The 26,248-nt window shown below is 35.5% G+C and overlaps 2 protein-coding genes across 9 annotated transcripts; one reads left to right on the top strand and one right to left on the bottom strand.

The window, feature by feature from the left end:
• Positions 1 to 1,334: 1,334 nt before the first annotated feature.
• On the bottom strand, positions 1,335 to 25,525 carry F07C6.4 (the record flags this gene model as incomplete). Of its 8 annotated transcripts, NM_001268745.3 has the most annotated exons (18): positions 1,841 to 2,108; positions 2,924 to 3,306; positions 3,830 to 3,902; positions 4,688 to 4,900; positions 5,595 to 5,763; positions 5,821 to 6,049; positions 7,629 to 7,882; positions 7,936 to 8,093; positions 8,308 to 8,417; positions 18,633 to 18,783; positions 19,932 to 20,018; positions 21,134 to 21,364; positions 22,359 to 22,511; positions 23,687 to 23,763; positions 24,947 to 25,031; positions 25,092 to 25,190; positions 25,237 to 25,349; positions 25,398 to 25,521. In NM_001268745.3, the coding sequence occupies 18 exons, from the start codon at positions 25,476 to 25,478 to the stop codon at positions 1,841 to 1,843; spliced, it is 2,934 nt and encodes a 977-aa protein (NP_001255674.1). The 8 variants fall into 8 exon arrangements, with proteins under 8 accessions (NP_502442.2, NP_001293862.1, NP_001379112.1 ...); NM_001306933.4 differs by lacking the exon at positions 4,688 to 4,900 and having other exon boundaries at positions 1,336 to 2,108; positions 25,398 to 25,525; NM_001383224.2 differs by lacking the exons at positions 1,841 to 2,108; positions 2,924 to 3,306; positions 3,830 to 3,902 and having other exon boundaries at positions 4,166 to 4,900; positions 25,398 to 25,523.
• M02B1.4 (Bax inhibitor-1 family protein) lies at positions 6,152 to 7,631 on the top strand. Its single transcript, NM_070043.4, has 5 exons — positions 6,152 to 6,223; positions 6,626 to 6,745; positions 6,791 to 7,118; positions 7,172 to 7,268; positions 7,318 to 7,631. The coding sequence occupies exons 1-5, from the start codon at positions 6,192 to 6,194 to the stop codon at positions 7,575 to 7,577; spliced, it is 837 nt and encodes a 278-aa protein (NP_502444.2). The 5' UTR covers positions 6,152 to 6,191; the 3' UTR covers positions 7,578 to 7,631.
• Positions 25,526 to 26,248: the final 723 nt, after the last annotated feature.

Raw genomic sequence — 26,248 nt, 5'->3', positions numbered from 1 at the left:
AGTCTATTTAACGAAAAACCCACAAACTCTTTGCTTTAAAGTAAGAAAACGCTTGTAAAGGACAAAAATGAAATTCAAACCTTGAAATAGGAGCGTTTACGTCATGAAACGAGCGAAGCATTGGAATCTTATCGAATCCGAAATTAAAAAAAAAACGAAAACTCTGGAATTCGGCCTTGAAACGTGTTATTCCCTCACCAGAGACGGAAAATTAAGAAATGAAAAGCAGATAAAGCAGAAATATAAATCGATACGTCTTTGCGTGGTGGACGTTTTTGAAAAATAGTGCACACACACGGACAACCTAGCGAGCTTATTTCTGAGCACAGCTGACTTTTTGAAAGAGACGTTGACGGTGAAAGGTCTCTGCTTTTTCCGCCGAAAAACAATTCAAAATGACTGAGAAAAAAGAACAAAGTGTTGTTCGGTTTTTCGGCGCCATGCAAAGAAGGACACAAGGCGTAGATCAAATCGCTCGATTTCGGAAAGATAATACGAATTTTCGGCCTGTGAATTCGAGTTTCAGATACCTTGGATATTAGCTAATAGCGCAGAGGTCTTATAATATTAGTGTCTACGGTTTTTCATCTAGAAAAAAAAAGAATAAGAATGCGTTTTTAAAAATTTTCTGGAGAAAATCGGTAAATTGATATTTTAGGAAAAAAAAACAGAAAAACATTTTGATTTTAAATATATTGAATTTAAGTTAATTTTTCTACGAAAAAATATTGCCGGAAGTTATCTAAAACTGGAAATTTGCCAAAATTGTGTTAAAAATTAATTTTATGTTGTTTTTTTTTTGCTGAATACAACTTGTTTTCTAATTTTTGATATTTTATATTTTTCGGAACATCCAATTTTTCAGACGAACCCCTCTATTTCCCTTAAAAGTTTTTTTTTCAATTTTCGTTCAAAATAAAATATAATTTTTCGATTTCACTCGGCGCTGAATGAAATCGAACAATGATTTTTTTTGAACAAAAATTGAAAAAAAAACACTAAATAGCCCAAAAAATCACTGGGAAACAGAGGGGTTCGTCAGAAAAAATTGGATATTCCGAAAAATATGGAATATCATAAATTAGAAAAATTGGGTATCGAAACATTTCTGAATCTCCAGAAAAAATTTATGTTAGAGTCAGAATTGTTTGTATTTCCGAAAAATGTATTTTTTTGTTGTGAATTCCAAATTTTTACAGTTTTTGATAGTTATTCCATAAAAAATTAGAAACATTTTACGGAAAAATTTAAAAAAAACCGATCAGTTTTTTTAAATAGTGAAAACCTGATAGAAACCTGAATACCTGCAATTTAAAATTCAATTAAAAACCAAAAAATAGTAATACATATTTATATTTGAAAAAAAAAGTTGGGCACATTTACAATGAAACGTCGAAAATAAATACTCGCTCAAATATATATATATATGATTCAAGAACTGAAATTTCTCTTACTATAAGAGAGAGAGAGACACACACAAGTTGAGAGGTGAATAAGAAAAAGAAAACGCGATCTAGAAATCGGTGTGAACCCGTCGACGGCGAACTCGTCTCGTGGAGGGAGCTGAAACAAAACGAGAAGCATATAAGTGAAACGGAATCATATCACATGTTGGTGTGGTTGGGGGGAAATAATTGAAAAGTGATGAGCAAAATGGTTTTAGGGGTCTTAAATTGGAGGGAAGGGGTCTAAGAGGGTCTGACACACCGGATAACGAAATTCACAGAGAATGAGAACCATAAAATTCGGGTAATGAGAGGACACAATGGTACATAGAAAAAAATCATACAAAAAAAAATCATTTCCATTTAATTTTCTTTTTAAAAAATGTATATAAATTCTAGACAATTGTCGCCGTCTTGGGCTGTTGAGATGGCGCTGACCGTGATTGCTGCTGATGTTGTTGTTGCTGTTGCTGCTTATAATATGATAAAAGTGCCTCCATTTGCGGATTTGTCGGCAATTTTCCGTTTGGCGGAGGAGCCGGTGATTGTGCTCCCATTGTCGCGGAGGAGTACGGTGGCAGGGATCCACGTGGCATATGTGTGACACGGGCAACTGGAGGAGGTGGTTGAAATCGAGGAAGTTCTGATGCAGAGTAAGGTTTTCTAAAATAAGAAAAAGAAGATAATTTGGACTTTCTACTTCGATAAATTCTTTCAATTATCTCTTCTAATCACTTTTTGGTCACCAATCAAAAATCACTAATTTTTTTGGAAATAAAAAAAACCAGGAAAAATTGGAAAATTTCAATTCTTTCCCAGAAAATCGAAAAAAAAATTTCTTTTCGAAGAAAAAATTGGAAAACCCCGTATTTTTTCCAATAAGAATCTTTTCAGGAAGAAAAATAAAAAAGTCCTCAAATATGGAAAATTGACTTTTTTTCAGAACAAACGGATTTTTTTTAATTTTTGAAAATCCGACAACATTTTTTTCGAAAATCGAATTTGTTTCTGAAAAATCGATTTTTTACCTTTTTTTTTGAAAATAGATCATTTTTCGAGAATCAGACAGAAATTTCGTTTTTTTTAATTTAAAAAATACTTTTTTATTACTTTTTCTCGGGAAAATAGGGAAAAAAGTTTAGAGAAAATTTAATTTTTTTAAATGGAAATTTTTAAAAAACCGGAAATTCCAAATTAAAAAAATTTTTTTTTTAGAAAATCGACAAAACTTTCAAAATAATCTTTAAAAAATTCTCTTTTTTCGGGAGAATTTCTCAAATTTGGAAAATTGGTTTTTTTCAGCACATATTGAAATTTTCTTCAATTTTTGAAAATCCGAGAATTTTTTCTTTTTCTTGGAAAATAGACAATTTATCTTATTTTACTCTTCGAAAATTCTTTAAAAAATTCTCGAAAAACCGAAATAATTCCTTTTTTCTAAACAATTTGATTTTTTTTTGTTTATTCCTCTGACTCACCCGGATAAGATTACGGTAGCCGCTGACGTAGCGACAGGGAATGTTGTGATTCTAGTAGTAACATTCTGTCGAACAACATCATCCGATCCACCACCACCTGATGATAATCTTCCTCCATTAAGTTTCGAATATCGACGATCCAAGCTTGCAGTGGCAAATCCAGCTTGACATGAAATTGAGGATGTTAGACGTCGAACATTGATAAGATGACTAGGAAGATCCATTGTCGGTGTAGAATCTTCTTCATCATCATAATCATATTCTCGGAATTTTTGAGCAGCATCATTTAGTGGGACAGAATATGTGGATGTTCTTCCTGTTGCTCCATTATCTGTACTTATAGAATGTGCAGATTGAGCACGTTTTCGTTGGGTATGCTCGTCCTGAAATAAATTGTAGATTTATAGTCTGGAAAGACAAAATTTTTCAAAACTATTTCCTCAAAACCCTGATAGTTCCTCGTTTTTTTTAAAAGAATTTTCATTATTTTCTATTTTTTTTCGAAATATTAAGAAATTTATTTTTAAAAAAACTCGAAGGGTTTTTCTTTAAAAATAATGTTTACAATTTTTTTAATTTTCCAGAAATTAAGAGAAATTTCTGGAAAAAACGAAGGTTTTTCGATTTTTTGAATGAAAAAGTTTTTTTTTCAAAGAAAAAACGTAAAATGCAAATATTTTTTTATTTCGATATAAATAGAAATTTGAAGAAACTTTTATATTTTTACAAACATGTTTTTTTAAAACTTTTTTTCGACTTTTTTTTTCAAAATTTTTTTTCAAAGAAAATTGAAAATTTTTAAAAATGGACATTTTTGTCAAAATCTTGTCAAAATTTTGTTAAAATCAAAAATTGAATTTTCTCCATAATTTTCATATTTTCATCTTTAAAAAACGTCTATTATACCTGAATTGTAGGATAGTGTGCCTGCCGGTAACTGCTTCGATACGATGTGGAACGGTAGCCGACGTTTTCGTAGCTGAAAAATCAAAAAAATATTGATTTTTTTTCTCAAATTTGGGGAGCATTTTTTTTCGTTGAATTTTCTGATGTTTTTAAAGGGACAAATCAGTTTTCAATTTCAACTCATACAAAAAATTCGAAAAAATTAAAAAACTTCTTTTTCAAACTTGGTTCAGGGGTTAGTAGTGGGAATTCTGTGATTTTTTATAATGATAAAATTTAAAAGTGAATCCAATTTTTTTAAAAATTAACAACAACAAAAACCAAAATCAAAAATAGAACTATTAGTGCAGAAGCTTTATTAATGTTATTATTATTATTAAACCCAGACGCGAAATTTAGCGATTTTTGCGCTAATAATACGGTACCCGGTCTCGACGCGACAAGTTTTTGGAAAATGCAAAAAGGTGTGCGCCTTTAAAGAGTACTGTAATTTCAACTCTGCGAATTTTCATCGATTTTTCATAATTTTTTCACGATTTGAAAAAAATCGATGAAAATTTCCAGAATTGAAATTACAAAACTCTTTAACGGCCCACTCCTTTTGCATTCAACAAAAAAGTTGTCGCGTCGAAACCTGGTACCGTATTTTTGGCGCAAAATTCGAAATTTTTTCGCAAATGGGTAATATTATCTGCACGCCTAGAAAAAAAAGAAGAGAAGTGAATTTTTATATGCAATAAGCTGAGACAACGACACATAAATCAATAATTTGTTCTGATCCTCTTCAGAACTGGATAATATTCGGTTAGTACACGACACCCTGTGGTCTTGCCACGTGACAACAGGTTGGTTACTAACAGTGGATGGGCGGCGGCAGAAGATGGTGGTGGTGGAATCTCGCAGATCATCGGATTGTCGAGTTGATCATCGAACGGTGTCGTCTGTTGTTGCTGTGATTTTCGAGATGTTGGACGTGGTGGAAGCCCAAGTCCCATAGAATCAGATCCGGAACTTGTGGAGGAAGAGGAAACTCCAGAATATCGTTGGGATAGGGAGTGACGGGATATTGCACTGTAAATATTGGGAAAATGATTAGATGGGATTGGGAAACGGGGAGAAGTTGGGGGTTTTTTGAGGAAAAATTGATTAAAATTAAAGGGAAATGCACTCTCAGATTAGATTTTTTTTTCTTGCTTTTTTTTTTAGAAAAGTGTGTTCTTTTTGAATAATTAAGCTCTATTTTTCCCATAAAAAAATTAACTTCGTAAATTTTCAGACCTTTTTCGATTTTCGGAAATACAATATCTTACAAAAAAAATTTTTGAACCATTTTTTGATATATTTTTTTGCTTTATGAGAAGTCACCATTTTCTCTTATAATTTTTTTCCTCATTTAAATCAGAATATATTGATTATTAGCAGATTTCCAAGTTTTTTAGACCAAAATTTTTGTTTTTCGACTACAAATATTCAACTTTTAAAATTTTCTCTGAAAATTTTCATTTTTTTCTTTTTCTTTTATTTCTTGCTTTTTTAGAGTAGATTTCCAATTTTTATTTTCAAAAAATAGAAAAATCGAAAAAAAAACTGTTTTCTATGTTTCGGAATAATTATTTTTATTTCCATAATATCTCTATTTTTGAGATAATATTTTTTTGATATTTTCGTATTAAAATCAGACTATATAGTAAATATTAGAACCAAAATTTTCGTTTTCGACTTTAAATTTTCAACTTGAAAATCAATTTGGAGCATCGTAATATACCTCGGAGCCCTCCTGGACACACGATCTTCAACATTTTCATCAAATTCGTCTTTCTCATCGTCCAAGCCATTTCTCAAATCTGGCACCGATCCACGTGGCGTCGTAGGGCAGCTCTTCGTCATCGCCATCGTGAGCATCGGTCCACTCGAGTTGGATGCTGTCCAGGAGTCTGAAATTTTCAAATTTTTCACTTGAAATCTCAAATTTTTTTTTAGCTAAAACTCACTGCTACTATCACTTGTAAGGCTACTAATATCCGGTTTACTCGCCGAATGTCTCATTTGTTGAAGTCCCTGCTCGAGCCGATTGAGCCGGAGCCGTGCTGCTTGAAGATCCTTCTGCCGCTTCTTTCTCACTGATTTATTCGTGTTCTTATCAGTTGCCAGCCTTGAAGCCGCCGCCACAATCCGTCGATGAAGCTCCACGTCAGTTTCCAATTGGCTCATTTTATCAGCCTGCAAAAAATAATATTTGAAAAAAACGTGAACTTTTGAACTATTCTCAATTTAAGGGGAGATATTTGAATAAACTCCTGTAATGTGTTCACTTCTCAAGAAAATATTTTATTTCGCTTTATTCGATACTATTCGAGAGAAAATGGCTACTGTCAAGCAACCACCACCCGTTCAGTGAGTTTTCAGGATTACGGTACCAGGTCTCGACACGATTGATTTCCGCCGTTGAGGAGTACTGTAGCTCATCGTTGCGACATTTTCAGGTTTTTTCATAGTTTTTCTTCCGTTTTCTCAAAATATTTATTGAACACTGGAGGAATGCATAGAAATTCTACAAAATGTGCCTTTTCTAATATTTTTTCACTAAAAATCAACTTTATCTGGAAATAATTTTCATTTTAGCTTAACTATTCCGAAAAATGCTAAAATTTATACTGATTTTTAGTGGAAAATATTTAGAAAAAACATGCCGTAGTAGCACATTTTTCGAGAAAACGGGATAGAAACTATTAAAAACTACAGTACTCCAAGTAACGCAACTCTCGGGCAAAAGCCGCAAAAATTCCAAATTTTCAGTGAAAAAGAGCAGCCCAAGTCAATCGCTGCAATTGTGTGGACAGAATGCGAGAAGATTATGCTCCGCGTCTTCGACGCGAAGCCTCTTCCACCGACGTTTCCACGGAATCTTCTGATGGAGTACGTAGAAATTCGTGAAAACTCGCTCAATTCAACTAATTTCAGACTCTACGTGGCTCGTACAATTCTCTTCGCTTCTTTCACCTTGGGCATCCGTGCCGGAGGCTATTCTTGTCTGTACAGCCCGGCTCGTCAGATTTTCGGAAGCTTCATTGTCTTCATGTTCACTTATGTCTTCCTTCCACTGTTGGGAGCTAATATTGCATACTTGTTCAAAAAAGACAAACTAACACTTTATGAATATCGGGTGTCTATGATTGTTTGGGCGTTCTTGTGTGGAACATTCTCCACAATCAGTAATATTCATTACGCATTGTCAGACTATGGAGCACCAAATTATTTTATGCCAGTTCTAGTCGGACTAACTGCTCACGTAGGTTCTAGTGTGGCATAAGGCTTGAAAAATTTGATTTAATTTTCTTTCAGCTCATTGGAAATCGATTCGATAACAACAGAAAGGCTCTTGTCGGTTTGAGTGTGGGAAGTGCCGTTCTGGTCTCCTTGAGCATGCTTCTCATGACAAGTAAGCTCCCCGGGAAAGTCGATTTCATTTAAAAAAAACCTCTTTCCAGGTGGACTCTCAATCGGCGCATTCTTCTCCCTCTCCGTGTGCAGTGTCAACGCAATCGTGGCTCTTCAACTAATGATCTACGATCTTGTGCTCGATGGACCTGGAGCCAGTGCGAATGCATCAATGACTCATGTCGTCGGTGTCATCATCATTATGATCAATTTCTTGATCGTCGTCCGTCTCACTGGAACCTATCTGGAGGATCCCGGACGTAATGACGTGGCAAGATCTAGCCCACTTCACGCGGCACTTTCAGCATGATTTCGAGATTTTACACGAGTTTTGAATGAAAATAAATAAAAAATTGATTACCTTATCAGCTTTAATCAATTCATCTGGAATCGAATAAGCTGTCCCGACTCGCCGCTTTAATCGTGGAAAATCATCGCCGGGGAGCACAACGTCGTTAATTTCGACAGGCATCTCTCCGGTTATATCTCCCTCTTCGACACATACATCCTTGAGTTCTTGCATTTTTTGTCGAAGCCTCATTTCGAGTTCAGCTTTTCGAGCTTTCAATCGATCACATTTCTCTTGATCCTTCTGGAACTCGTCGATTGTTTTATCTGAAATTTTTCCAATTTTTTCAAAATTTTGCTCAAAGTTTTGCCAAGCTCACTGTGAAGCGATTCATTCGGTTCGGGTACATCTGGTAACTGTGGTTCCGATGTTTGTGTTGACATTGGCTTGGCTGATGACATTGGAAGGCTTGATGTACTTCCGTCGCCAATTTTCGCCGACGGCATTGTGCCGATCGACGAGTTCGAGTGAAGAGAGCTGAAAATTTAAGAAATTGAAGTTTCTAAAATTATTTAATGTCCACGAAAAGGCTAAAAACGGTCTCAAAAGACCGAATTTCATAGTGACACTTGACCAAAATTGGAGCTATTTTTTCTTTCAAAATTTTGAAGCTCCGTGAAAAGTTTCGTCATGAAATTCGGTCCTTTCGGGTTATTTTGATTGACCAAAAAATTAAAAAAAAATTGCAAACCTCAATGAAGGCAGACTGGATCCCAACGAGCTGGTACTGGTAAGTCGATTGAGCTTCTCGGTGAGCTCCTGATGATCGACGACAGCGTTTCGCGAATGATGATGTCCTTTCTGCAGAGAATGGGCATCAATAAACAGTTCGAGAATACTTTGCTTGAATGCATGAATTCGTACAGACATTATTGTGAAGTGATTCACGACTAATGACATAAAGGTGGATGAAGATAGAGAAGGAGGCACGTGGTGTGGGGGCGGTGCTTAGGTTGCGTAAGGAGCTAAGAGAGGCGGAGCTTCTTGGATGAAAAAACAAAAAACAAATGGTAAAACGGAATATTTGAAAGTAATTGGAGGTCAAAAGATACAGAGTGGGAGGCAGAGAACGAATTATAACGTTTGTTTGCACTACACATATTTACTGTTTATCGCTGATTGACAAGCCATTTCCAAGTGGCGTGGAACACTACAGAAGAACAAAAACAAGATGGACAACCACTAGTTTTAAAGAAAAATTGTAAAATTTTACGTCCAAACAAGCCTACTAGGACTGCCCGACATTTGACAAAAATCGACTTTTCTCTAGATGAGGTCCAAAAAATATATTGCAACACTGATTCAGCAAAAAAGTAAAAAAGAAAAACCAAAAACCTTCCGTTGGTTCAAGTTTTAATATTTCAACAAAATTACTGTTTTGTGCCGTTTGATTTCAAAAATTTTTTTTAATGTTGTTTTTCAGTTTTTTTTTTTGAAAAATTCGATTTTTTTTTCGTTTTATAGTCGAATTTTTTTGGAACAGGTGAACACGTTTTTAAGGACGATTTGCACTGTTGCCTAGCAAATCCCTCAGTGAATTTATTGTATAAAATTTTATACAAATAGATATTTCTCATTTACGGAAAAACCCATCTACTTCAACTGATTGAGAATTTCAAATTTCTCATCTTCCTCAATCATTTCTGTCATTTCTTAAAGAGCAATGAAAAGGAGCGTGAGAGAGCGTCTTGAAAGTTTGCTGATGTTTTTGTTATGACTCGCGTCGGCATGTCTCTTGACTTGGCGGGTGTTTTAGAGAAATTCAAAATTTCCAAAGAATTATTATTGTAGTACTGTTTTTTCCTGGAAATCGGGAAATAGCAGTACCAATTGAATAGACTCACTGGTTATAAGTGCAACAAAATTCAATAAACACATGTTTTGAAAATACATTTTAAATTTCTAGGATATATGATTCGAGATGGTATTTTTAGAACATGGTACATGCTTTCCGAGTTCTATTACACTAGTAACCAACCTGAGCCTATTCAACTGATAAAACACAGTCTGGAAGGATCGAAAATTGTACTGTAAATACTAATTCCTCGAGAAATTCGAATTTCTTTAAAAAGACCCGCCGAATCACAACACATGCCGCCGCAAGTCATAACATAACATTGGAAAAGTTCCAAAACATAATTCAAAAATTTTTCCCTCTCTCCCAAGCTGGGTTGTTCTTGTAGTAATGATGAAATCATTGAGGAGCAAATTAAAAGTGAGGATTAACGAGATGAGCTCTCTCTTGCGTGCAAGGCTTCTGTGTACTGTGGCGACAGGTGTGAGCAGTCGAGATTCCCAAGGGGAAGGTACTATATGTATATTCAAATTATGCAAAGAGCTTACGGGACAGACGAGTGGCCCGAGAGGGAAAGACTACGGCGAAGACTGCTGGCAGGTGGTGGTATCATAGATTTATCGCGCACACACACACACAATGATGGCATGGTTAAATAAATAAATAGAAGCCATACAAGGGAGTTTGTTTTTTTTTTTGAAAAAGAGTGTAAAAAGAAATAGACAAAAAACAGGATGATGTGATAAATTGGCCGAGAACGAGAGATTTGATTGAATTAGTGACCTCCCTGATCATTTGAAATCGGCGACGCCCATCCAGTCATCGAATATCTGTGGTTTTCTTATAATTGCGCGCAGCAAAGAAAAAAAACAGCTCGGTGACATGACGATTAACAGGAGAAGACAGGTCACATAAGACGCAACAGGTGGAGCCAACTGTCTAGAGAAAGAGCTCTATATTCATATTCAAAGTAGGTTGGGATCGGATGGTACTGTAGATACTGGCAGAAAATTCTGTTTCTTGGTGTCGTAATTTCGCGAAACGCTGTTTTCCGAGTGGGTCTCACCGCGATTTAAGTCATAGTGGCTGCTACAGGTGGCAAATAATTACCAATTTGTTCACTTGATGTAGAAAATGAATTTTTTGAAATTTGAAATTCTAATGTTCACAGAGAAAATTATGATGTATCAGAAAACATTAGGTAGATCAAACTGATATGTCAAAATTTCGCGATATTACGATAACTAGAATATGACTGTTGTTCCCAAAGATCTCTTAGTTGCGTATGACGAAGAATCGAGTATCTCAGATGATTGGCTCAATAGGTCAAATGAGGGCTAATATGGGATCAAGTCGAGACGAGGAGAAGCGTTTTCACACGCAATCAGGCTCTCGTTCACAACATATAATTAGCATAAACAAGAATATAATAATAATGAGAAACTGATTGCGTGATTGAAGACACACAACGTACTAAATTAATTGATTCTGGAGTTTGATCTGGAATTTGAATATATCGACCATATTATGCTCAAACTCTCGGATCGTAAACTCTCTCTTCTCAAATCGTCGGGATGCCACAAAGGCTCATAGTCATTTGATACTAGTCCGCGACGGGACCACCACGACCACGCGACAGATGAAGATAAAACGGGCGAACGCAAGAGCCATATTGCATTCCCCCGTGGTGAAGAGCGTGACAATAAAATATATATGCGGTTTCTCGAGAAAATGATATAAAGCAAAAGACAAAGAGCCAGCCGGGATCGGATGGCGAATACGCGGTCATTTTGAAAATTTCGTATTGTGGTGGAGCAGAGAAGATAGTTTTGTAGGGGAAAAAAAGTATGATTACTCAAATAAAACAAGCACGTATAAACCTCAAGAAAACAATTTATTGCTTGGGAAAATTGGCTAGGAGGTTTGGGGTGAATGTAATCAAATTTTATTTTCATATCAAAAAGTAGATTAAATTTGTAGTCTTTACTTCAAGATAAATCGAAATAAAAAGTTTCTGGGGCCATGTGTCGATTTACGAAAAGCTCGTGTACTCCGGATTTCATGAGCATTTCAGCCAAAAACTTTTAAAAAAATGCTCTGGAAGCTCACGAAAAAGGGTATTTCAGACAAACATCTAAGACATCTAGCTTCTAGAACGTTCATTTCAAAACGTGATGCCTTTGTTTTGGACCTAAAAACTGCGAGCTTTTCAACAAAAGCACATTCCAAAATACCGATTCCCTCCCATTCTACAAAACGGTGTTGACGACAACGACGTCGTCACTAGAGCACTCTCTGTACTACTTCTACTCGCTTCCCATGGGAGCCACGAAACTCGCAGTGTGGACACTAACTGCCATGGAGGAGCGTCTCCTTTTTTAAGGGAATGCCGACGGCAAAGAGAGGATGAGAAAACACAAAGTAACTGCTTGTGTGTGTGTGCTCCCCACGAAAAAAAGGCGAAACGGGTTTCAAAATGAAATGAGTGGGCCAAAGATTGAGCTGGAAGAGGAAAAAAGTGTGGAAGATGGTCAAAATGTGTATATTCTCGTGTATTCAATGGAACGAGACGCTTGGAGGATAGTGAGGAAGAGGAGGAACGGTAGATCGTAATCTATGAATGGTTTCTGATATGACATCTATCATTGAAGATTGATGGAAGTTTCTGAAATTCTATAGCATATAAAGCTATATGAATTCGATAGAATCGGATATTAGAATATGGAAGAAGTAAACCTACCGTAATACCGATAGTAGTCTTAATGCAAGAAATACTTGAAAATTCAAAAATCCAGTGATTCCGTTTTACTCATTGTTTTCGATCTTCACCGCCGTGAAACGGGATGCGAAAATGAAATGACTCGGCACTTTTGGTAATTCGATATTCAATGTACTTGTGACCCGATTATATACTTTGCTCTCGCCTCCCGGGGCGTAGTGGAAGCACAGAGAGATCAAAAGCTGTATTAACAGTCACAAGGTATCGAGATCTTCGATTTTATAGATTCAACTGATGATACAGAAGAAGAGGGCTTTAACGAGTGAGAAAACCCGAAGAAACGAACACATCGGAAAATAAGTAGGCGCTGCTGCTGAGAAGGAGGAGGCGAAGTGGTGGGAGATTGTCAAGAGGAAAATTGAATTTCGAGAGGCATATTTCAGTAAAGTTATGAGCATTCAGGATAGATAAATATCCGGAAAAAACACAAATATAGAAACTCCTATGGGAGAGGCAAAAACAGTAAGAGGAATTTAACGCAAAATCCCAAAAAATTTAAATAAAGACTCCACAAAAGGAAAAAGAAGCACATACATAAAGCAAAAAGGGAAGCGTTTTTGGTAGAGAGTAAGAGCAGCGTTAATGTCATTTCCGGAATTGACGAATTCCGAAGAGAGGACCACTATTCCAACTAGAACCACCTTTACGATTATAGTACTTTTCGCGGAGATTCGGAATAAATATATATATAGAAATGGGTCTCCTCATGTTTACTTGGGTTTAGCGGAGAGTTTGTGGTGTCTCTCTCTCTCTTTGACTATGTGTACCGTATTATTCAAGAAAGTCAAGAGGGTGCAGTAGTAGTATTAAGGGTAAAGGAAGGGCTCAATTTCCCCGAGATGATCAACAACATGAATAATATTTTGGAATAGAACCAGTAATCGTATGACAATTTTCGATATATTATTCAGAAATTTTAATACATTTGTGAAAGACGATTTAAAAAACTAAAAACTTGTCGTTTCGAGACCGGGTACTGTAATTTTTGAATAAAAAATATAGATTTTTCCATAAATAATCACCAAAAAAACTCGTTTGAAATTCCTAACAGAATGCACGACGTTCGAAAAATTAGGGTAATTGAGACGAAAAATGAAGTGAGAAAGTGCGTGCGCGCGGATCAGCGAACCGATTAGCTGATAATTTACATGTGGCCGAGGAAGAACCTGATTTCGAAACGCAAATTTGTTGATATTAGGAAGAAGGCGAAGAATGAATGAATGAGCGAATTGAAATGAGAAACAATCCTTTATGAATGCGACAGACAGTAGTAGTAGTTGAATGAATGATGTGCTTCCTCGTCAAAAACCACCGGACAGGCTCATCAGAAATTCAAACAAAAACCACTTTTTCTCACTCTTTTTTTCTTGATTTCTAGAATAATCTAGATAAATGAAAATGAAATTGAGGAGGGAAAACACTAATTGGAAAAGAGAACGAAAAGAATTGCGATCAAATCAATGGTGGGATGAGATGAATGGGGGGAAAACTTGATGAGAAAAATGAGCAGCAACACATGCGGTCGAGCAAGAGACATGTGAAGAACAGGAGGATGGAGCATTGATGACGAAGATAATGAAGATAACAGCTCATAAACTGAGGTAAGAGGTCACGAACAGATGATTATAACAAGAGTTAAGGATAATGGCAACCAGAACATTGATGCTTAACCTTGACACCATTTGCTCTTCCAGAAAAAAACAGCCAAAGGATCCAAAAAACTCGAGTTTTTTGATGTTGAAAAGTAAACAGGATTAAAAATGTGAACATCGAGAAATCAGAGTTCGAAGATACAAATGTGCAAAAAGCAAAATGTTGCAGGACATACCTGTAGGTACCTATGCCGATACGCCGGCCTGAGCGCAGCGTTCACATCTTGCTCCATGTGCATTCAAATTGTGGAAGACAATGAAGACGACACCGAATAATAATAAGCATCAACAGAAGAGCAGCAGCAGCAACAACCAGCACCACAAAATTCTTCTTTTTGCTCCCGCGCTGCTCCCAACAACAGATTCCTTTCGAAATTTCACTTTCGCGCACTCCTGCGCTCCTCTCAATAAGTTCAGTGTTTACCGCCCTTCTTGTGCACCTTCAGGTTTGAGAGAATGGAGAAAGACGAGGAGGAGAACAGGAAATAGCAACAAGTTGTGACGATTCGCAGAGAGAAGCTCTACTGGACAACACGCAAGTAGTAGTAGTAGTTGATCTTCCTTCCAAGGAATACAAAAGTGAATTCACGGAGACGCAGCCAGCAAAACAGTCTTTCCGACGATGGATGGACGGAGGTTAGACGGCCTTGTATATCTCTACATCTACACGCCCTTTCCATCATCCTGTAGGAATCTGACAGTCGTGTCACCGGATATAACCGCCTAGGTGTCCCTCTCTCTCGTCGTTCCCTCACTTTCATAAAACATAACAACCTGCAGCACCAACAGAATTCATAATTGAATCGGGATGCCGACCGGAGGGCAAAACGACGTTCCATCTCGCCAATTAGCCTCTCCAATCCACGAGTTTTGCCGCATCGCACGACTATTTTGTATTCGCTGATTGTTCCATTGTTCGACTACCGCTTTAATCGTAATTCTAAGGTCATTCCACCTGTGGTGAACGACCGCACGCCTTTTTTGCCACAGCCGCACAAATGTGATGGATTTATCGTATTAGAAGGACCTTGACAATTATGTTCAACTTGGTAGCTTCGGTTTTTTGGAAAGTTAAAAGCAACTTTTTCTTTCCGTAATTCGGATTCTCAAGTATATTTGCCTGTGTTGGTCTGCAAAATGAGACAATCCGCTTAACAGCTAGGCATCATCGTTTTCCGAGAGAGACGATCAGGAATCGTCTTCCTCAGCACAAGAATGGTTAGAACAAGAGAGACAGAAAACAAACGACATGTTTTCATGTGGGAGAGAGAGAGAGTTTTTGAAATCTCGGATTGATTGCCACCACAACCATCATCAACTACTACTACTACCCATTTGTTGAATAGATGTGTGTGTGTGTGCTTTTGCTCTATGGATGTGCTCTCACATATACACACACACAAGTTGAAGTGGCCAAGCGGCGACACTTTTCGAGTGATTTAAATCATCGGTCAGGCGCCCGGGATGACGAAGGGTTGTGGCTTTTGTGAATAATATTGAAAGTTTATTCGTTTCGAAGGTGATTGAGTCTTACGATTCCCTGAATCACACATGGAAGCTGAACGAGTTTGCACTTTCAAGGCGGAGTCGAAATTACCCTACTTGTGGTTCAAAATTTCCAGATGAAGTGCTAAATTGGTACAGAACCTAAAATTTTGCCAACTTGTCAGTTTTGTAACGACTTCAGCTATTTAATATAATAAACGACTGAAACGAGTAGAAGATCAATAGAATAGATAAATTAAATTTGTTCAAAAAATCACTCTACTCTACTTTTTTGAGAATATGATAATTTAAAGGCAGCGTCTATTTTTGGAATTTTTCACTGACATAGCGGAGATGTTTGAACAAAATTCGACAAAGCAAAAAGCTAATAAAGTAACGTTTTTAATGAAATATAAACCGATTGTGTAAAACAAATCGCACGGAAATTGCAAGCGACATTCTAAAAAAAATTGCTAAAAAAGGACAATCTCATCCATCAAACTTCAAAAACCAGACACGCACAAACACAGACACAGTAGTTTGTGAGTTTTGAAGATATGTATGTCTGTGACAATAGGTAAACTTATATATATCGCAAACAATGAGAACTACAACCACCACATGATCAGCTACAGAAAAACATGAATACTGTAAGAAAAGGAGGAAAAGACTAATCTTATTGCCTCATTTCCTTGTTAGGGATTCATTTTCCCGTATAGAAACGGAATTCGAAATTACAAGGTCTGACTGACTGTGATGATGACACACACGCAACCACCGGCACACACATTTTCTCCCAAAAAAAGGCGTCCGAGACTGTTGAACAAATAGAAGCGGCAGTGCGGAAAAATTTTGAAAAATATTTCTGTTTATAAATGGAAAACATATAATTTTGAGGGGATGGATAAAGGGATGCACCCGACACATTTTTTCAGATTTTTTTTTCGAACTTTCGAGAAAGCGGCAAAATCTCCAGAATCTGCTTTTCTGGTATAGGCTTCGAATTTTGAAACACTGAAAAATTGGATTCGATTTATGAGCTAATTTTAAAAAATCGGAAAACTGAAAACCCAAAAACGAAACTTTTCGATTTTTCGGTATTCTGAGAAAAACCAAAAACGCACAGGGTTCATGTGGAAAAGCAATGTGGATTTGGTGTTCCTTGTTATGCATTCATATGCAAACGAATTGAGGTGGTCAGCAGCAAGTCAATCACAGAACAAAATGAGTGATATATCTCGGTGAGCACCAACAGCACCACCACCACCGCAAAAAAAAAAGAGTTTGTGCCCCGGATTTTAAGTGTGTAAAACGGACAAGTGCTCCGGAGAGCAACATGACGAGATCTAGAGAGAAAGAGCACAAGGACCCTATGGTCATATATTTTTCATCAATCGTTGTTTCGAGTGAGAGAGCAAAAATAGAAGACTTCTTCATGATGACAATGTCATATTTCAACAGAACATTTGTAGCAGGAGACAAAACTGTGTGTTGGCCAAGAGGTGAACGGACACGGATACAAAATGCAAATTTTTAACCACCATCACAACCACCACCGCACGATCGTTTGTCACAATAGAAACGCGAGAGAGCGTGTGAGACGAAGAGACGCAGAGAGACTGCCGTGAGGCTGCTGCTCATACAGAAACGGTGGCAGTTCGGTGATGAGTTCGAACTATTTCGAAAAGAGGCCTAGACAAGTACAAAAAATTATGGGAATGTGAGATAGAAAACTATTGAAATAATAGTAGATCGAAATGTGTACGTTGATAAAGTCGGCGTGTTGGATATGAGTCATCCAAACAAAGCGAAAAAAACACAAACGAACAATGACACAGATTTTCAATAAAAAATGATTCATTCTGTCAGTTGTTGTAGTGTAGCAATATTCAACGATTTAGATTATCTCGAAACTACACAATTATTCTGCCAGCTTGCTTCAAATTCCTCAACCAGCAGCACTTCATTAGATATATGCTCATATTACAGTAGCCAATGTGTTCACACAATATCCTATTAGACGATGACACAACCCAATTAAGACCACCGCTTGTCTCTTAATCCTCACCGACGCAACATAGTCGCGCACGTACTTCAAACGCCGTTCAGCCAAACTGATTGAGCCGATTGCATAATGTTTTCATGCACACACACACACACACTGTATTGCTAATAATAAATACAATGATCTAACGACGAAGAATTGAATAATGCAAAAAATAACGAGACGAGCCTCTCATCATCAGCAGCAACCTACGAAGTCTCCAATGGCAACCGAACGATGAGTTCTTGTGACAGTGAGGGGGATGCGACGAAATGAGTGATGACGTGATGGGTGCTCTTGAAGAGCAAAGTGGAAAAAGAGCCGGTGTATGTTGCTCAGAGTTACCACAGAGAGTTAGTTCATTTTTTTCTTTTTTCTCATACTCGTGGGAGATGCCGGCGAGAAGTGAGCCGAGAAAATTGCTATTTGCCTCCCTTTTTTTCTGTTTCTCATAAGCACGCACGTGACAATGTTTCCAGGCAACTCAAATTGGTTGATAAATGGAGAAAACATAGTGAGAACTTCTCACTGAAAAGTAGGGGTGTAAAAAGTATTAGAGCTGAAAGCACCTGAGAAGCTGACAGCAACTGACAAGATGAGGAATTGTTGAAGACAAACGCAATTCGTATCACCAGAAGAAGGAGACGAAGAAACAACAAATATGAAGAAAAAGAAGAAAACAAAACAAAAACCGATGTGAGAGGAATTTATTGTTTGTCAAAGAATGACTCATCATTTGTGATTCTCAAAAGGTGGAGTGTAGTGAAAAATGCTTCAACTAGGCGATAGTTAAAGAACGATAAAAGTCTGAAAAGTGCACTGTCGCCAAAAATAAAAAAAAAGCAGAAGAATTGGTGAACTGCAAGAAAATGCAATGTTAAAGTTCAAAAAAAACCTAAAATAGAGCGGGGACCTATAGATTTATAGATTTACCCTAGCTAATTTTAGAAAAAATGTGCTAAAAATTCGCTCGGAAGCATCTACACAATTAACAATCCAACTTAGGCTGTAAAGCCGAACTCTTTCTCCAAAAAAAGTAGAAAAACTCAATTAAAAATTCGTATAGGCAACTTTTTCGCCTCTTCAAAACGAAAAACCTAAAGTCTGTCTGGCCACCCTTAAAGACATCATCATCCATGGAAATTTGTCACGCCTTCTGCGCAAAATGGGCGCCCCCCGGACGGAAAGGAGATTGGAAAACGAGTAAGAGAACGGACTGACGGAAGAGAAAAGGTAGAAAGAAAAGTAGATCACCGCTCACCTTTTTCAGTTCCTTTCGTTCCAAAAAGAAACGATGTTGGGCGATTGCTGACATCCAAACTGTTCGGCACACGAGAGGAGTTTGGCATGTGAATGGGAATAGAAGAACTCGCGGCTGTTGATTGTTTGAACGGCGACGACCACAGGAAACTCTGGAAAATGTTAATTTTTAAATTTTTATGTAAACTTATTTAGTTTTTTTTTAAAGTAGGAATATGGTAACAAGGTTAGTGTGAATTAATTTTTAAAAAACTAGAACATGAGTCACAATCAAGGGTGTAATTTTTCGATTTTTTTGATTTTTAAAGGGATAATCAAAAATCAAAAAAAAAATTAAAAATTAACCATAAAGTATGATTTTTAAAAAAATCTAATTTTGTCTATTTTGATGAGAAAAAAACTTAAAAATTCTTCTAAAAAAATAAAATAATTTTAAGTTTATTTTTGAAAAATCGAATTTTTTTGGAAATATCAGAAAATCGCAAAATCGTCGATTTTTCGAGTAAAATACCAAGTATTAAAAATGTTTCAAAGTTTCTTTTTTTCTAAAATTTGCACTTCAATTTAGAAGAAAAAAGTCACTTATACGGTAATAACGTTTTTTTTTTTTCTGAAATACAACTTTGTAAAACACTCTCCCGTTAAAAAAGTAACACTGAAAATTTAGTCTGAATATATTCAATTTCTTCGATTTCATTTTGAAGCGGAACAAATTCAAAATTGTTGAGTTTTTTAAAAAAAATTTTCGGCGGCGCCAAATTTTTCAGGAAAATGAAATTTCGTGTTTCTGAATAAACTAGAGACTCGCGGAATTCCCGCGACCAATTTGAATCGTATTTCATGTCGAAACAAGCCATTTCATTCACAAATGACCATACAAACAGTCTCATTAATTATTTATTCGCGCCAGTATGTCTCTCTCTCCGTGTGTCACATCTCATTTGAGCCGCTGCGCTTTTGATCATTTTTCGAATTCATGAACAATGACGACTGCTCTATTAAGCTTGTCAATTCAAAAGAGGTTGCCAGGTGACACGTCACGAAGTTCATTTTTTTGCCCGTTCAATAGAGACCTATTGGTTGGGCAATCACTCTGCGTCTCTAATAAACGTGCGCTATGTCAGGCGGCGGTGTCCAAAAAAGGAAACTTTCAAGTTGACGCAACTGTATGCTTCTGTGTTGCGTGGTGTGCACAATGAGCAAAGATGGGTGCAGCAGCACAGTCATCTTAGACAAAACATTCAAAAAGATAGGTGGCAGGAAAAGAGGGTAATGAAGAATCAAATAAGGGACTACTTACTGGGTAGTCGGGTGGCTGAATGCTTCTGACAGCTGCCGGTCATTGATCAGGATCACATCATCTGACACGTTCTCGCTACTTTCGTTCCTGAAAAACCGCAAGACGTGGGAAAATGAAAAAATTAGTGGAATAGAAATTTTGAATTCGAATCAAGGTTTTTTTTAGAGGAAAATGTTTAAAATTGCTCGTATGTTGGTAAAATGACTAAAACATCTCTGAAATTTATTTATTTACAGTCAAAACAGTGTGCAATTGCCGAAAATTCACAAAACCGGCAACTGCCGGAATTGCCGGAATTTTGAAAACCGGCAATTGCCGGAATTGCCGGATTTTTGAAAACCGACAATTGCCGGAATTGCCGGAAGTTTCCGATTGAGTCAAAATAAGGAAATTACTGAAATAGTTTAGCTCTTCGGTAATGAAAAAATAATTATGCTAAAATTCTTAGAAATAATTTTTTTTGAAAATATGGAATTTTGCCAGAACTTAGACAGTTTTTTTTTTGAAAATCTAAACATTTTAAACATTCCGGATTTTTTTAGGATGTTTAGGAATTTTGGCCAATTTTGAAATATTTTGGCAAAATCCACACTACTAGAATGTCTAAGAAGAAAATACTTTATTAAGTTTATTAAGAAAAGTTTTAATTATTAATTTAAGGTTTTAAGGTTTTAAGGTTTTAATAGTATGGATTTATTAAGAAAGTAACAATTTTTCAATTTTTTTTTAAAAAACTTGAGATTCCACTTTTTTTTTTGAAATTCCCAATTTTAGGTGATTTCTTTAAAAACATTTTTTAAGAAAAAATATTGAAAATCGACTTTTATTTGATTTATAAACCATTTTTCGAGCAATTTTTCATTACTTTTTAAAACCTTTTACGGTGTCTCAGAAACAAGGGTGTCGGTTTTTCGATTTTTCAAAAACTAGCTCAAAATTTTGGTCATTTCGGTTTTCTTCTTTTTTTTAGAAAAAAGTTTCATTTTTCTCCTCTATATAAACAAAATTAGATAATTAGAAAAGAAAAAAATTAGAAAATTAGATATGGATAATTTTCCGAACATTTTTTTTCCGATTATTTTATTCTCAAAAAATCGAAATTTTTGATATTTTGGTTTTCAATTTTTTCGATTTTCCCTCAAAAACATCGAAAAGTTAAAAAGGAGATAATATTTTTCTTTTCAATTTTTGCAAAAACTCACTTTTTCGGTTCCCGAATTTCGATGGAAAATTTCTTATCCCGATAATACAAATTGTCGATAACTCTCCACGGATACGCGAGGTACGGTGTGATCAAATTCTGATGTCGACTTCTTCGATAAATGTAAATTCCTTTATATCCAATTGATAGAATACATTTATCATTGTTTTCGTTCAGAGCTTCATACATTCGATAACCATACGATTCACTCTTTTCGGCGAGCTTTATGAAACTGAAAATTTGTTTTTTTTTAAATTTTGTTCACATTGCAGTGCATTTTACTTTTTTCGAAATTTTAACTTAAATTTTGCAAAAATCAAGTTTTAGAGATTTTATTATCACAAGAAGAGGTTTTAAAAATTGATAAATTAACGGTAGAAAACCGAATTCCTAATTTTCAATATATTGTACTAATTTGTAGAATGAAAGGTAGAAGACAGAAACTACGCAAAAGAAAACAAGAATTCTTTGCATTACTATTCTTTTGTTTGTCCAAAACCTTTTGCTTTCAAAGATCCGGATCAGAAGTGGGTAAAGCATTTCAAATTAAAAACAAATCCAGAAATTAACGAGAAATTGTTTTCCAGTGAACATTTTAGGTGGAATCAAAAAATTGTTGTCAAGATAATTGAGGGTGTAATTTTTCGATTTTTTCGAAGTTTTCAGGGAAAATCGAAAAATCGAACAAAATTTTCAGAAAATTAACCATAAAATATTTTTTAAATCTAATTTTGTAAAATTTTTTCTCAAAGAAGAACAATTGCCAAAATTTTAAGCAAATTTTTGAAAAAATCGAAACCGACACCCTTGATTGAGATTAACAAAAGCTAGAAAAAAAAATGAAAAAAAAACGTCGTAATTTCTGGTTTTCTTCTGAGCTTTGAATCATCTTCGTTTTTCAAGTTTTGAAATTTCAAAAATTAAAAAAAAAACATTTTCAAAACTTTTAGAAAAAAAAACGTTTTTTTTTTCTAGGTGAGTCTTAACGTACTTCTTGATTTTTTGTTCCAAATTATTCCCTGATCTGAATCAGGGCTGGGACTTTTTTTTTTTTGGTATTTTGACTAAAAATTTATTTTTTTAGATTTAAAAAACCTTTTTTTATTTTTCGCGGTTTTTTTTTAATATAAAATCAAGCTTTTTTTGTTGGTTTTTTGCAAATTTCAATTTTTGTTTTTTGGCCCAAAATTATTTGTTCGTCCTAGCACTGATCCGAATACACTTACCTTATCATTCCAGTACCTACAGGCAGTCGTCTGTAATATCGAAACTTCTCAAAAACTCTCCGTTCCACTTCACTCTGATCGGTTTTCAGTAGAATATACGGTGGATGGGACATTGGCATTATTCGAGAAATCGCTTCGGCCGTTGTGTGTTCTCTGTGAGAATTAAACAATGAATTTAGAAGATGGGAAGAATGGGGGATTGTGGTGGTTAGAAGGAGGGGAAGAACAGTTGTAAATTATCACGAAAGAGATGGTGTTAGTGGGCGACCTTCATGGAATCATGATCATGGGAAATAAATAAATTCGGAAAAAGTGAGAAAAACGACGAAGCCAATAAATGAAACTAATCATGTGCAGTGTCGGAAACGAAATCTGGGGGATTTTGCTTACAGGATTGCCTTTTTTTGTAGATTTTTGGTTTTTTCGGACCAAAATTCTTTTTTATTTTTCAAAAAATATCAAGTTTTAGTCTGGAAAAGAGGAAAATGCGATTTTTTTTGTTGCTTTTTGATCGAAAATGTTTTCTGTGATATTTTTTTAAAATCAATTTTGCAAAAAAATTTGGCTAAATTATTTTTGAATTTTCCCCCAAAATTGCCCCATATTAATTTTTTTTGTACTCAAAATGGCCTGAAACAAGACTTTTTGAACTATCTTTTAAAAAAATCAAATTAGAGCTAAATTTTAATGATTTTTTTTTGTAATATTGAACTGCCACAAACATTTTTTGGATAAAAATCGGAATTTTCGGCCAAATTTGGGAGTTAGAAAGCAAAAAAAATCGATTACTCCTCTTACGCATTCAATAGAAACGTTTTTCCAAAAAATTCAGTCATTTTCAGGAAAAGAAACTTGCTGAAACTCTAGAATTGGCCGCCAAAAAATCGACGATTTAATAGTTTTCTCGGCAATGAATTTAGCCGAAAAATGGGAAGCACGGGAATTCGAAACATAATTAAATCATCTCAAAATCACTTAAAAATTCAGAAAAATTAAAAATTATAAACATTTTTTTAGAGTGATTTTTTTAATTTTGAAGCACAATATTTAAGGAAAACAGTTTTGAATAGTCAATAACACGGTCAAAGTGAAGAAGCCACGAAATGAAACACATATCAGAGGAAATGTATTTCGGGTCGAAATTGACTTATCATTGCATATAAAAACCGCATACAAATACACACACTTTCGAGTGGAGATTCAAATTTCTTTTCTTTGCTAAATTGAACCCCAAGAAGACCCAGAAAACGGACACACAGACCGGATCAGTGAGGAAAAGCTAAGGAACGGGCGGTGTGGAAGAAGAAAGAAGAAGAAAAAGCACTTACTGACAATCGGGGACGAAGACGGATACAAGAATTGCAACCAGTTCAAAGTAGTCTTCGCTGGTCACTAGTAATTCGTGCTGAAATAATAGGTCAGGTTTGTAATGATTCTTGGAAGTTAAAAGTTGAAGAACAACATTTGTTTTAGGATAAATTTTCACAGTGACGCCAAAAAAAAAAGCAGCCTAAATTTGGATAAAAACTCAAAGAAAAGTAATTTTTCAGTGTCGTGAAATTTATTTTTAGTTGATTAATTTTTTAATTTGCATGTCTTTAAATGTGGAGTACCGAAATCTGAGACTTTGCGTTTTTATACCCAAAATGGCCCAAAACTAACGAATTTCGTTTTGACACGTTTTGCAAATTTTTCGAAAAAAGTTATGGTGGATCAAAGTTTTGGAAAAAATGTATATTTTCAGCTAAAATCAAAATTTTTTCCAACTTCTCGGTGTCGTCTGGAACTTTTTTTTTTTAAATTACCACTTTTAAATAAATATTGTGATCCTTTATTAGGCATTTATTCGTTGATTTAACATTTTTGGCCAGTTGGGCACAAATAAAAGTTACATTTTTGTACCCCACTGACCGAAAATGTATTTAAATCAACGAATAAACACCTAATAAAAAACCATAATATATATTTAAAAAGTGATAAACGCTGTGATACCGAGAAGTTGGTAAAAATACGATTTTAGCTGAAAATGAGCCTTTTTCCAGAACTTTGAACTGCCATAACTTATTTTGAGAAATTTTCAAAACGTCTCATTACGAAATTCAGTCGTTTTGGGTGATTTTCGGCCTAAAAAGGCAAAATTTCAAATTTCGGTACTCAACCTATAATTTCTTTTTTTTTTAATCGAGGTATGTATTCACAGGAAAGTGAACAAAATTCAAATATTTGAGTTTTTTTCCTAAATGATAGAAACAATTAATGAATTATTTTCAAAATTGCGAAAATGACCAAATGATTTTTGAATTCCCTCGAAAATGTCTGGGTTTCAAATTTTTTATTTATATTTTGAAGCATCGTTTTACATATTTTCAGACAACTTCCCGTTGAGAAAAGCTCAGATTCATCTTGAGTTATCAATTTTTAGAACAATTTCGCTCTGGTTCGCAAGTGAAAATTTGAAAAACATGCGCTTTTAGCAGTTTTAAGTACATTTTAAGTTGATAGACACAATTTTTGCATGCCAATCAACATAAAACGTACCTAAAACAACGAAAAACATGGAATTCTCTGACATTTTTTCAAAAACCTACTCTCGCTAGCTGATTATGAATGTCGAAGAAGAAAAGTTTGGCGGTCGATGCGCACTGAACCTCGTAAATCGTGTCCACAAAGAATCTGCAAAGCATTCATCATATGTTTTCCGAATGATTTTTTGCGTCTTTTCCCGCTCCTCACCTGACATGATGCGACAAGGTCAATGTGCCTTTTGGATTTGAAGTCGACGCGACCAGGTCGTAGAGAATTACCGAGCCGTCGAGCCAGTGAAAATTGTTTCTGAAAAGATAAAATGATTATTTGTGACTGAAATTCTTAAACTCACAAATTATCTGAAAATCCTAAACAAAAATACTGCGAATCCGGAAACGAAAGGTCGACTTTTTCGGCGACCAAGCGAAGAACATCCTCCACTGAGAGTCGGGAATGAAGAACCACCTGAATTTCGAATAAATTAGTTTCTAATAAAGAAAATAGGGTTTTTACTTCAATTTGTTGTGAATCGAGCAACCGTATCAATGCTTTGGGCCTACGCGAGGCGGAAACTATCCTGTTTGGGTCGTCCATGTGATTTTACTGCTTATCGCATTACAAATTCATGAAATTTTCTGAAAAATCAAAAATTAATGTTTTTGCTGTTTTTAAAAGAGAAAAATCGAAGAAAAGCATTAAAATAGGGCCAAACTCTGAGAAAAAGCAAATTATTTGAATGAGAATTTCGAAACGCGGGCGGCTTGAGGTTACGGTCAATTTAAAGGCGCGTAAGATTTTGTTGTGAATGAGTCTCGCGTGGAAAATGAATTCTTTGGGAGAAGAAGCTTTTTAAAGGATTTTTATCGAAATTTTGTTCAATTTTGCAAAAATTTTTGTCAACTGTAAACGAAAATTTGAGAATGAAAAAATATTTTATCCAATAAATTTTTTCGAATTTTATCTTTAAAAGTTCCAAATCCAATAAAATCGCCGGTTCCAATCCAAAAGAGAAGAAAAACATGTGTAATTTCAAATTTACGCATTCATAATCGCAGAAAACAATTAAATCGGAAGGAGAAGAAAAGCATATGCTTCGTGGGAATGGGAAGGAATGCGAAACAACTCACAAAATGAGCTGCAGCAGCAGCAGCAGCAGAAAACTGGATGGACGGACAAGAGTATCGGTGTCATTGAGACAAAGATAGCCATCACACAATAATATGTGATGGGCTAATACCATGTAGTGCACAAACGGAGGACACCGCCTCACTATCTTTTAAATCAATCTAGAGACATCATTCACTCCACGCAACCAATACACCAAGAAAAATGACCGTTTTTGACACACATATTATGTACAGCAA

Source organism: Caenorhabditis elegans, chromosome IV (assembly GCF_000002985.6).
Source record: "Caenorhabditis elegans chromosome IV".
Taxonomy (NCBI): Eukaryota; Metazoa; Nematoda; class Chromadorea; order Rhabditida; family Rhabditidae; genus Caenorhabditis; species Caenorhabditis elegans.
Note: the sequence above shows the minus strand (reverse complement) of the source record. Positions and strands in the feature narration are given on the sequence as shown.